Source organism: Leuciscus leuciscus (genome assembly GCF_965113295.1).
Source record: "Leuciscus leuciscus genome assembly, chromosome: 13".
NCBI lineage: Eukaryota > Metazoa > Chordata > Actinopteri > Cypriniformes > Leuciscidae > Leuciscus > Leuciscus leuciscus.
The window spans coordinates 6874399-6886671 of NC_138737.1; the positions used below are offsets into that span (position 1 = coordinate 6874399).

At 36.8% G+C, this 12273-nt stretch overlaps 1 protein-coding gene across 4 annotated transcripts in view; it reads right to left on the reverse strand.

Annotated features, from left to right (window-relative positions):
* Positions 1–12273, reverse strand: part of pip5k1bb (phosphatidylinositol-4-phosphate 5-kinase, type I, beta b) — a 40472-nt gene that overhangs the window by 16968 nt on the left and 11231 nt on the right. For all 4 annotated transcript variants that reach the window (XR_014211422.1, XM_082189162.1, XM_082189164.1 and 1 more), the window contains exons 2-6: positions 9694–9803; positions 9403–9471; positions 7682–7812; positions 5147–5264; positions 890–1042 (exon numbers count right to left, since the gene is read on the reverse strand). Coding sequence is in view for 3 of the 4 variants with exons in the window: in XM_082189162.1 (XP_082045288.1) it covers positions 890–1042; positions 5147–5264; positions 7682–7812; positions 9403–9471 (471 nt within the window). In the remaining variant the exon portion in view is untranslated. The remainder of the gene's footprint in view (positions 1–889; positions 1043–5146; positions 5265–7681; positions 7813–9402; positions 9472–9693; positions 9804–12273) is intronic.

Below are 12273 nucleotides of genomic sequence, written 5' to 3' on the forward strand. Positions count from 1 at the left end.
GCGTTTCACATCAAAACTAGCTAATATATAATGCACTGGGTGACCCAATGGCCTGTTTGCTACTAAAATACACACACACACACACACACACACACACACACACACACACACAAAAAACAGATAAACATTTTTAAATATAATTTTCTATTATTATTATTTTTATATTTAAATATGATTTATTTTATTTATTTATTTATTTGAAATATTATCTTTAAAAATTATGTTAAATACACGTTTGTGTCTGGTTAGAAATATTTATGGCTTATTTCAGCCACAAAAAGTACATTTTTATATTGGCTGCTTTAAATACTTCTGCACAAATGTGAAAGGGTAAAGTGAAAGGTGAAAATGAGAAAGGGTAACATGAAATCAAAAGTCACGAAGCACTTAAAGGTTGGCATAAGGTTATTTCTGAGTTGAATCCACTAGAGCGTCTTACTTATGTATTACATCAGAAAACAAGGCCAGTTGTATAAGATCTGAACCCCATATCTGGACTATTTGGACCCTCCTCTTCATCCTATTATATTAGGAATATTGTAATTATATAATACTCTGGACTCTGAATAATATTTGTCCTCTTCTTCATCTTTGTGTAATTTTTTATTTTTTTATTACGGTCTCAGAATTATTAAGTATTCCTGTCTTTAAACAAATTTGAGCTATGTGTGTACCTTTGTTTTGGGGGGTGATTCCTATATTTGTGTTATAATTAAAATTCAATAAACATAATTATATATACCATTTGTCTTTTAAAGACATCAGTTGTAATTCTCTAAAACAGACAGATGAGTGAGAACAAAACAGTCTGTACTAGTGAATCACAGCGTTTTATTCAGGTTTAGTCGATTACTAAAGAGATGAATGACTCTGCTCTACTGAGACCTACCATGTAATATCCTGGAAGCAGTTTTTGCAGGAACTCGGCCTCCTTGTGCTGGACGGTTTTGATGATGAACTCATCATCGCTGGTCAGGTAGAAGAGTGAGCCGCTGGCGCCCGGATTAGACAACTCAATCAGGGGCTCTTTACAAATGGCATACTGCAGGATTACAAGAAAAAAACAATCCATTATAAATATTTATACCAGGGGGCGGGTGAATGCTTGAATCTGATTGGTTGACGAACATTCTAATCTAAGGTGTGCAATTATTTTCAGGAAAACGCAAAGCTAAAGTAGTTCCAGGCAGGTCTTGACCGCATTACAGTTGCATATCACTTTGCCAAATGATTTCAGTTATTTCAAAAGGCGCTGTTCTTGCAGCAGATAAACTTACTTATTCCTTACATAGTCTGAAAGAGGCATATACATAATATATTACAAAAAAAATAAATATATATATATATATATATATATATATATAAACAAAAATAGCAATGGCAATGCTTCATGGGATGAGCAGATCATTTCATCAATAGAATTCAAGTACACAAGTGCCTGTTTTTCAAAACAATTTGGCTTTAAATCACATTGTAATGGATTGTAATTTGGTTCATTGCTTATTGAATTAAAAAAAAAAAAATACCTATGAAGAAAATGAATGGAAACTAAGGCCGCTGAAAAAGTGGGCGGTCTTGTTGCACGCTATACAATCATCAAGAGCAGAAGGTGTCTGAAACGTACAAGACTAGTGTGTGCAACTTATAATGAGGTACTCTGGGACTTTTATGAAAGAGCATCTATTTTTAGCTGTTTTTTAAATATATGAAAAACCTAATAACCAATTCATATTTGTGCTAAACTGGCAACAATACTCTTCAGAAACTCAAAAGAAACGAGTTACTCATAAAACATGAATTATAAAAAACATCACCAAATTGACTGCCTGACGTACTGTGTTTTACTGTCCAAAAAACAGTTTGCCTTACACACTGAAAGACCAGATTATTACTGCCAGGAAGTCCTGTGGTTTAATTAGGGTTGCATAAAAATCCCAAACATTATGAGGTCTTAAAGCAAACATTTCTACTGCCCTTTCTGGCGGTGTTCCCTGAGGAGCCCGGGACACAGCAGCAGCATGAGGACAGTGTTGAACTGAGGCCAGACACTCATATTCAAGGCCTGCCTAATGAAAGTCAACAGTCACGTTGTACTTCCAGCCCAAACACATGGACATTAGCATTTGGACTGCGTGTCATCCCGCGTGTGTGTGGCTTCTTAATTAGCTTGCACTTCCTCTGGCCTATCTGCATAATCACAAAAAATTTACACAACATACTCAGAGGAGTAAACTTCAATCACATTCTTTCATCTTTAGCCTATCCATTTCCTACTGTATTTTTTAGTCTTACATTTTCTTTCCTCATTCCTTATACCTAGTGCTGTACATATATCCAGTTATAGTGCAAACCATCTACATTTTGTAGTTTACCCTTGTACTAAAGTAGCCTGGTAATACCAAACTCTGCTACTTCGCTTTGCTTCGTAGACAGAGTCTGGAATGGCATAATAGAGAAGTGTTTTCTCTCTCGCGGGGGGCGCTTGTCTGAAGTTTTAAATCATTGGTTACCCGTAAGCCAATCACATAACGTTTGGTTATGGCGTGTGTTATGCGTATGCTCAGCCGCATCTAACTTCCACTGTAAACACATGTATGATGCGAAAACAAAACCATCGAGCGAAATACCGGAGTGAACATGGCTGTGAACGACTTTTGCAGATTATGTGAAGTAAAAATCTACGCATCCACGGTACAATCAGTGTCTACGTCACGGCTCTCAGCCCGCCCTCTGTTCGTTGATTGGCCCGGCTGTTTTCAGGCCGGAGGAAAACGGAAAGCCATTACGCTGTCTCAGACTGAGTACAGAAGCGAAATGAAATTGAGCGGAAGTAAGAAGTCTGACGTAGTCAGGCTAGTACTAAAGGACTAAGAAAACACAATATATTGTGGTCACTGCTAGTGTATAAAGACTATGGGTATATTTAGAATAGCATAACACAAAACAACACATATCCTTTTTGCATTATGTATGCACAAGTATGCAGATTTTCTGTATGCATGTCTGTGTTTGGAATAGATTACTGTTAATATGGTATACAGTATACACTGTGCTGTATACTGCCTACTACTAAATAAATAGTGACAGTGCGCAGACTGAGCTCAATCTAGTCGGATCGGAAAAAATAAAGGCGAGCATAGATAGGAAGAAGCGATTGATTGGCTGAAGAACCAGCGACGAGACAGAGAATCAGCGGCATGAAAGAGTTCCATGACTAAACTTGGTATATACTGTACTTACATACTGCAGAAACAGTAAAAGTAGTATGTTAATATGCTATTTCAAACATAGCCCATGATATAGGCTACCTGGTTGACCTACTTCACTTGCCAAAATACAACAGAGCACACTGCATGGAATACTGTATCCCACAATGAGAACATTGTGCTTGGTAAATTTTTTTGTCTTCAAACCAAACTCGGGGTCTTCAGCCGACAAAGTTTAAATCTCCTCTGGCTAGCGCACTTCCCGTAACGTTTACGCAAGTCAGTAGGCGGACAGTAGGCGGCATTTTGGCTGTCCAAACCCATTCGACCACATGAGCATTTACACTACGAAACCAATCCGGTCGAATGTGTTTTCGACTACCTCAGAAAGTGATCAAAAGTAGATAATTAAGCTCAAAAAGTTTTAGACCCCGTTTACACCTGTGTTTCGCGTCGTCCACTTAAGATCCGATCAACCAAAACGTATACCAGGTGTAAACAGGGCCTAAATGTAGTATTGGTGAGCATAAGAGACTTCTTTTAAAATAACAAAAATTTGTTAACACAAACTTTTTAACATGTTATGTTATTTTGGGTATGTATTTCTGGGAACACCTGTTGAGCTACAAGAACTTCTAAACTTAAATAGATTTCACTCCATCTTAGATCAATTAATGCAGATTTTATGGGATGCTTAAGTGTATCCATAGTAAATGCAAATAAGGAACTCCCATTCGCCTATGCAAATTAAAGAATGTAAAAAAGGTAGTTTTGAATAGTATTATGTAAAAAGGTATTCCCTTATCATTAGAGACATCATAAAACCCAGCTTCCGCATAGCACACACTATATAATTAAAAATTTTGTGCAATGCAAGCTCAAGGAGGCACACAATAGATTCATAACAGAGGATGATATAATGCAGGTTCATAAATTACATGGGAAGACCAGACTATCAGGCACCTGGGATTGATACCGCTCTGCTGGGCTAATTACCCGGCCATTAGATGTCAAAGTGCAGAGGAGGCAATTAACAGCTTGAATGAGATCATATGCCTAATCAGCATCATCCACCCTGACTCACATACGCAAACACGCAGATTAAACTGCATGAGAGCTGCAGAGACGCTGCAGAGACACTGCAGTGGCTGCGAGATGTGTTGCAGTGCAGGGAAACGTACACCTCCAACACCTCATCGCAATGTGCCAGGACGCATCTTACATAGCGAGAACACATCAAACCAAACCGCTAATCCCTGCTGGGAATTTAGAAATGAGGACGTAGATTCTGAGTTCCTGCCAGTCACAGTTGGCAAGATTCAGCGGTAAAGTTCATCAGTGGTCAGCAGTGCTCTTGGTCACTCTTACTGGCGCCTGATGTAAGCAGGCACTGAACTTTAATTCATACAAAGATGCTTTGTTATGGCTCAGACAGAGGGAACTTTTAGGAGATGGGACACGTAATAATCTTGGCATTAATGAGGAGGTGAAAATTTCATTTAATTACAGTCATAGCAGTTCATTCATGCTTTGCAAAGATGAATAGTTCAAAATAAGATTTAAGTTTCTATTTTGAATTAAGTTTCTTATGTTCAAATATTGTGAAATATTATTATAAATATATTGAAATACAGAAATATTGTGAAATATTATTATAAATATACTGAAATACACAGTAAAAAAATTATATGATCAATAAGTTATGACAACAAAGTTATACAAGATTAAACTAAGTCTGTTTAATGTAATTTAAGCTGAAATGACTTAAACATCCAAGTTGATTGTACTTAAAAATTTAAGGCAGCAACTTTTTTTGTACAGTGTATATTACAAACTTTTGAATGGTAGTGTATTTCATTCAAGTGTATTTCATGTTGACTTTAATAAAAATTTAAAAAGTAGCCAAAATCAATAAAGAAAAACTGAAAATTGTGTTTTACCAAGTAATCATCTGGCTTGATCCCGAACAGCTCGCGGAAGTAGCGGAAAGCCAGTGGTGCGTACGTCTTGAAACGGAAGTCTGGATAATGATGAGCTGGAGTCAGGTTGCTTCCCTCACTGCAAAAGTGAAAGAATTTGCTTAAGGTATCACAATAAACAAAGCATATATGTGAATCAACTGTTTGTTTCATTAATGATCATCACATTCCCTAACACAAGAGGCTTCTGGGCAGAATCTGGTTTCTCTCTGTAAACATAATCCTGTAAGAGGACCAGAAATTGTGAGAAACTGTTACCCAACCTAAATGCTTCTTTATGCCCAAGGAACAGAGACACATTTGATCTTTCTGAGCCCCATTGAGCATGTCCTTGTTGCAATGTGACCCACCAGCAGTAAACACCAGAGGTACTCTTTTCCAGAGACACACAACAGTAACCAATGCCTGAGGACAAGGAGGTCCTAGTCTTACTCTACTAACGATTACACAAACTAAAGACCAGGGTCAGCCACATCAGTTACACATTATGAAATGAAAGCAAGCCCTGGGGGAAAAAAAATCCTGTAACCCACTTTTCACCTTTTTTATTATGAGGCAGGTCATTAGTATTTGGATTAACCCCATTTGAATAATTCCTAAACGTGTGATTTAAAATGGACAGATGATGTCATAATCACTCAAAATACCGCTAGACAAAAAGTGCCTGTGATCCCACATAACAAGTGGATTAGAGAGTTGTTGTTTTTTCAGGGCAATTGAATAAGTTCTGAGCATTAGCTGTTGCAGACGATGTCCCACTATTAAAGGATAAACTCCAATCCGTGCCCATTGTGTAACCCAATACAAAATGTCCAACTGACCTCTGAATTAGAGCTCGTCTCTAAGAACTAAAACAATAGCGGGAAGACGACGGACCTAACTCTGAAAAATGGGGCTTCAGCATGTGCAAATCTGTCTCATAGACATATGAGTCATTTCTCTCTGCCTGACTGCAATGCAGACAATGTTCAGAATAGCATACTAATGTATTACTATTATTTTTGTTGTATTGGATGTGCCTGATTATCCTGAAAAGCATGAATAATGACGTTAGAATGAATAAAATGAATAACAAATACTTCTGAGTAATATCTTTTTTTTTAATTACTGTTTATATCATCAAATATTTCAATCAACACATAAAATTAAAATGCAATGATATGCCTATAAGGTCAACAATAATATTAAAGTCTGAGCATTCCCTGTAATAATAATCTAACTTCTATGAAAAATGCCTGTGATGTTCATCACTGAAAATTTCATTTTTTTTCTTATATAGATAAGCCTAATAGAGCCATAATCAAATGAAATAGTTATGTGCTTTTAGAATATTACTGCTGTAATGAGAATCATGAGCATTTTTTATTTTATTAAATTGTCATTCCAAATGCATCTAAAGCATGTGAGTATACATACAGTACTAGCCAACATTTGTTAAGCATAATCTTTACTAAGTAAGATTTTTTTTTTAAAGAAATGAATTTGTTTATTCAGCATGCATTACATTCTTTTAAATTTTCTATTCATCAAGGAATCCTGAAATAAATGAGCAGCAAATCAGCATGTTAGAATTATTTCTAAAGGATCATGTGACACTGAAGACTGGAGTAATTCAGCTTCGCCGTCACAGGAATAAATGACATTTTAAAATATATTAAAATAAAAAATAGTTATTTTAAATTGTAATAATATTTCAAAATATTACTGTTTTACTGTATTTTTGATCAAATAAATGCAGCCTTGGTGAGTATAAGAGACTTCTTACAAAAATCTTACTGACTGTAAATGTTTGGGTAATGGTAGTGTATGAATAATAAACGTGCTTTAAAGTTTAAATTCTTTTAGTTTTAACCAACTTGTCCTCTTCTGATTTTAACCGAATACAAATACATTTGTCATCATTCCCAATAAACTGTAGATACAGATAATAATATTTGTTGCACACCCCTTCTATGCATACAGTATATATTATTCACAGTATGCAAACTTGAATTCAAACGTTGCGTAAAGAATTTTGCTTCATCACAAAGTACATGCAAAATATTGTAAGTAGTACACAACCACAGACTGTCGAATTGGTTCAAACTGAGGGCGAGCGCATGCAACTGGAGTGCAATCCCCAGTGAGAGAATCAGACTCTATAAATAAGGAAGTCAGGCTAGTGGATCAGTGGCATCCCTTTGAATCTTGTATATACTCTGCTTACTAAAATTGGTCTTTTGGGAATAATTTGTGCAAGAATCAACTGTGCAGGATTTAGCATGAGCTCAAGTTCCTAGTTCTCATGATACACTCTCTTTAGTGTGTGATTAATCACTGCAAGATGTACTGATGTTAAGATTTCCCTATTTAGGGAAAAAAAATGGAGAGCAGATGACCCAAACGAAATACCATATTTGAGAATTTGAGAAGACCAGACCACTTTGACATCAACATAGACAAAATAGCAATATGCACAGGCAGTGTCGTGCACATGTATGCATCCTCTGTCCATACCTGGGTAAAAACACACTCTCCACCACATAGAAGTCCTGCATGAGCACATCTCGGTCAGGTTTTGAGGTCAGATTCCCCACGGTGTAACCAATGCCAAGCTGGATAGCTCCTTTCAGGGCAGATGAAGTAGTCTGAGACAATATCGGTAATAAAAAGCAAAACAAATTAGTATAGAGTAATTGTGAAACCTGCTCTTATGTGGCTTTACTGAGGTCATTTTTAGATGCAGACTAAATAAATCTCCTTCGGTTAAACAAATGACATTTGTGCAGGTCAAAACTCTTGAGCAAGGTTCACTGAAAGTATTAGATCAGCCATAACATGAAAAGGTCTAACAAAGCCATCAAATCTTGGAATTTTGGAAAGTTCATTGATAGGCCTCTGTTGATACCAACATTTAGAAGGGTGGACATTATAAACATGGTAAACTCGTCATTGGACAAACTGACAATAACGTGAATGGAAAAAAGTGGCTCATTCTTCACTGAACAGAGGTGTTGGCGGACAATTTGTTGATCTTTTTCTGTGTTTTATCAACATGCAGCGAAACACAGATGTACATACAGTAGTCATGAATTCAGAGGCCCTGCCTTGGAAAATTCAATCACAAGTGAGTTTTAGTTTTTGTTTTATATACAAATGGGTTATGCCGGGTACACGCTGAATGTCGTCGGATCGCTGTTCTTCTCACGCCACATGATTGTCTAGGGTACCATTTAGTTGCTGCTTTGTGCACATTACACGGCGGATCGGCGACAGGGGGTCACACATTACACAACGTTTCAATAGGAAGAATCACCGAGAACTACTTTTCACAACCGAACACAAGCGAGAAAATAATGTAAGATCACGTGTGAGACAGGAGTTCTCGCGACTGAATTTCTTCTTGTTAAAATGATGCACGCAAAAGCTTGTGATCCAAGGTGTCTGTGTGCTGATTTGCAGTGAAAAAGAAAAAAAGAAGAATATGAAGGAGAGAATGGTTGCTTGCCGATATTCTGTTGCAGGTCTATGACTCATCCCCCTGAACTTTACCTAGCCCTGTATCTCTCATTGGCTGTATGTTGTCGGCGATATCATTTCCAGTCAAAACACATTTCACTCTGACTGCATGACTCTGAGCAGAGATGGTCTTATTTTTGGGAGATATGAGGGTCAGTGGCTCTACGATTGGAAAAAAACGTAACAGCTAACTTGGATCACGTATGCCTTGATAACCAATCACATACAGCCTTGAAACTCTAAATATAGATCAATCCTAAATTAATGTTTAAGAGCAAACATGTTGAAGATTAGTCGATGGGCTGTCGATTCATTAAATGATAAGCTATTTCCTAACAAAAGCGGTTTATTCAGCTCTCCTCCATTGACATCCATAAAAAAACAGCCTCTTGTCTCTTGTCACATTCTTGCATTTATTTATTTTCTAATTTCTTGCTCATTTTAATTTACTTTTACTTTTGCGACGGCTTTAGTCTACTGTAGATCTATTGATCTATATATTAGGTGTAAACAACATCATTGACAAGGAGCTATTGTGGTTAATATTTATAAATCAATCAAATGTAAAAAATGCATTCATCCTACACAAATTAAAAATAATAGATAATTAAACAAACTGTGCTTTTTAAATACAAAAAAGTAATATTTTATAATAATGGGTTCTCCATAAAAACAAAATATTGTAGAAATAAAGAAAACAATAATGAAAAACAATTTACCTTTTTGTATGTTTTCTCTCTACTGTTATTGCTAGACCCGCTGACTCCATTCTCATTGGCTGATGACATCTACACGAAGCAATAAAGAGTTAAAAGTTACACAAGACTAGTTTACAGCCATTAGCTGAGTTTATGTAAATAATGTCCTCAGGCCGTGTCCAGCCGTAAACCATCAGATTTGCAAAGGAGCCTGACACAGACCACAGGATATCCTGCCAGAGTAATTGAGTGGCTTGTAAATGCAGTACATGTGTGGCTCTGCTAATAAAGTATGACGCAATTAGGGTTTACCTTGTTTTAACCAAGAACACAGGTGTTGGTCTGCTGTTCAGCGCTGCTGCATGGCTCAGTCATGTGGACCGTGTGGAAAGCAGAGGTCTGGCTCAGAATTGATGTTCGGCCTGTCAACCAGAGGATGGGAAGGGAAGGGGAATGTTCTAGTTAGTATGACAGTGCACGTATTAACCAATAATACTGTCTAACAATTGATGGCTGCTCTGTCAAGTCTTCGTCGTCGGTTAGGAACCTGGGTGTGCTCTTTGATACCAATCTTTCATTTGAAAGCCACGTTTCTAGCATTTGTAAAACCACATTCTTCCATCTTATACCCATCAAATATATCTAAATTATGACATATGCTTTCAATGAAAAATGCGGAACAGTTAGTTCATGCGTTCATGACCCCAAGGCTGGATTATTGTAATGCTCTTATGGGTGGTTGCACTGCACGCTTAATAAACAAACTACAGTTGGTCCAAAACGCAGCAGCTCGAGTTCTCACTAGAACCAGAAAGTATGACCGTATTAGCCCCGCTGTATCAACACTGCATTGGCTCCCTATTAAACAACGTATACATTTTAAAATATTGCTGACTACTTAGAAAGCACTAAATGGTTTAGCTCCCCAGTACTTGAGCGAGCTCTTAACGCATTATAGTCCTTCACATCTACTGCGATCTCAAAATTCTGGCCAGTTGATAATACCGAAACATTGAATATAAACATTGATCAGAGAACATATAGAAGCTCAACCGAACCTGCTTGACATGCGAGAACAAACCTCATTGGTTCTTGTTGAAGCTCAAACGTGCTGCGTAACGCAAGAATGAACCTCATTGGTTATCACACAAGCAAACATGGGTAAAATGAAAGACTTCTTTCAAAAACATTTAAATATCTTACCGACCCCAAACGTTTGAACGCATGAAACATCGTTTTTACACAATATTTGTTCTGATAATATCAAAAATATTTTAAAACAGAAATTGTGCATTATTGATCGTCTACTAGGTTGAACTGACTTTAACTTTGGTTAATCTTTGCAATTCTGTTTGTAAAGCTAAAGGTGCAAAACTACACACTTCACCCTCAGTGAAAGATTGATTTCAGGCATTCTCATCGAGACAATGCAGAATGTTTTTAAGTTGATCTTGTGACCACCTAAGTGTGTGTTTGCAGCCACAGCACTGAATAAACGGTGCGTCGTAAAGTCAGCAGACAGAGTGCAGGGCCTCACAGTCTGTGTAAATGAGGAATAATGGTCTTTCAGACCGTCTGCATAAACAAACTGTGAGACCGAGCCCTTATTCAGAGTCAAGAGCAGCCTGTGAGTCTAAAGTGCCATTCGCTCTGTGCCAGCACGTTTATATCTGTGGGTCTGCAGAGAGGGAAAACGGGTAAAACCCAGCCAAAGTGTGGATGTTTGCTCCTGATAACCAGCTGCTGTCTGAGAAGCGTCTAACACCTGCATGTCAGTTCGACCTAAGACTGCAATCCAGATCTATTACACAATCCACTTCGAGTGAAACAATCCATCCCAGTTGAGTTCATGCAAAAACACAACCTCCTCCTTGTGTCATTAATCTTATTGTCAATAATGCGTAAGCAAGCACTGACCAACAATCAAAATAGAGGCTATAAAAAATTTTACACTTAGAAAAGGGCACATCATACATCACAAAGCTTACTCATGGAGCAGTATTTAAATATACGATCGCTAGCCAGATGCATCATGGAACATTAAGATCAAATAAAGCACTTAGACACAAGTGGTCATGCAGTAGAGCGATTTAACTATAGTTAAGGGGTGTGTTGTTGCCTCTTGTGGATTATTATAAATAAAACAATACATTTTTAAAACATTTTATGTCAACTCATGTTACCCATCGTTAAAAAGTTTAGGGTCAGTACATTTTATTCTCTCCAAGGCTGCATTTATTCGATAAAAACTACAGTAATATGAAATATTACTACAAATTAAAATATTAGTTTTCTATTTTAACAATATAATTTATTCCTGTGACAGCAAAGCTTAATTTTCAGCATCATTACGCCAGTCTTCAGTGTCACATGATCCTTCAGAAATCATTCTGATACGCTGTTTTGGTGCTCATTTACTTGAAACAGAAATTTTTTGTAACATTATAAATGTCTTACCTGTCTTTTTATCATTTATCAATTTCATGAATCCTTGCTAAATAAAATGACTATTAAAAAAAAAAACGTACTGACCCCAAACTTTTGAACAGTCTTGTGTCTATGACTATACTTGAATAACTGCTTTTATAATAAAGCCAAATTCTTATATAAGCAGTGTCAATATAAGATGATTTATTGATACGCAAGTCAATATTTAACTGTCTGAGAAATGGCTAAACAAATATAATTTGTATTTAGCAAAGCATCTAATGCAAGTTATGGTTAATCTCAACATCTGGTTTACGTAAATATCTAGAAAGTTATACGGTATTACATTCCACCTTTAACCAGTTAACAAGCCCAGGGCAGAGTCAGTCCAAACTGCAAGTCCCACGATCGTCATACTCCCTTGAAACATAAAACTTAATGTTTAACATACAGCATATGACATTA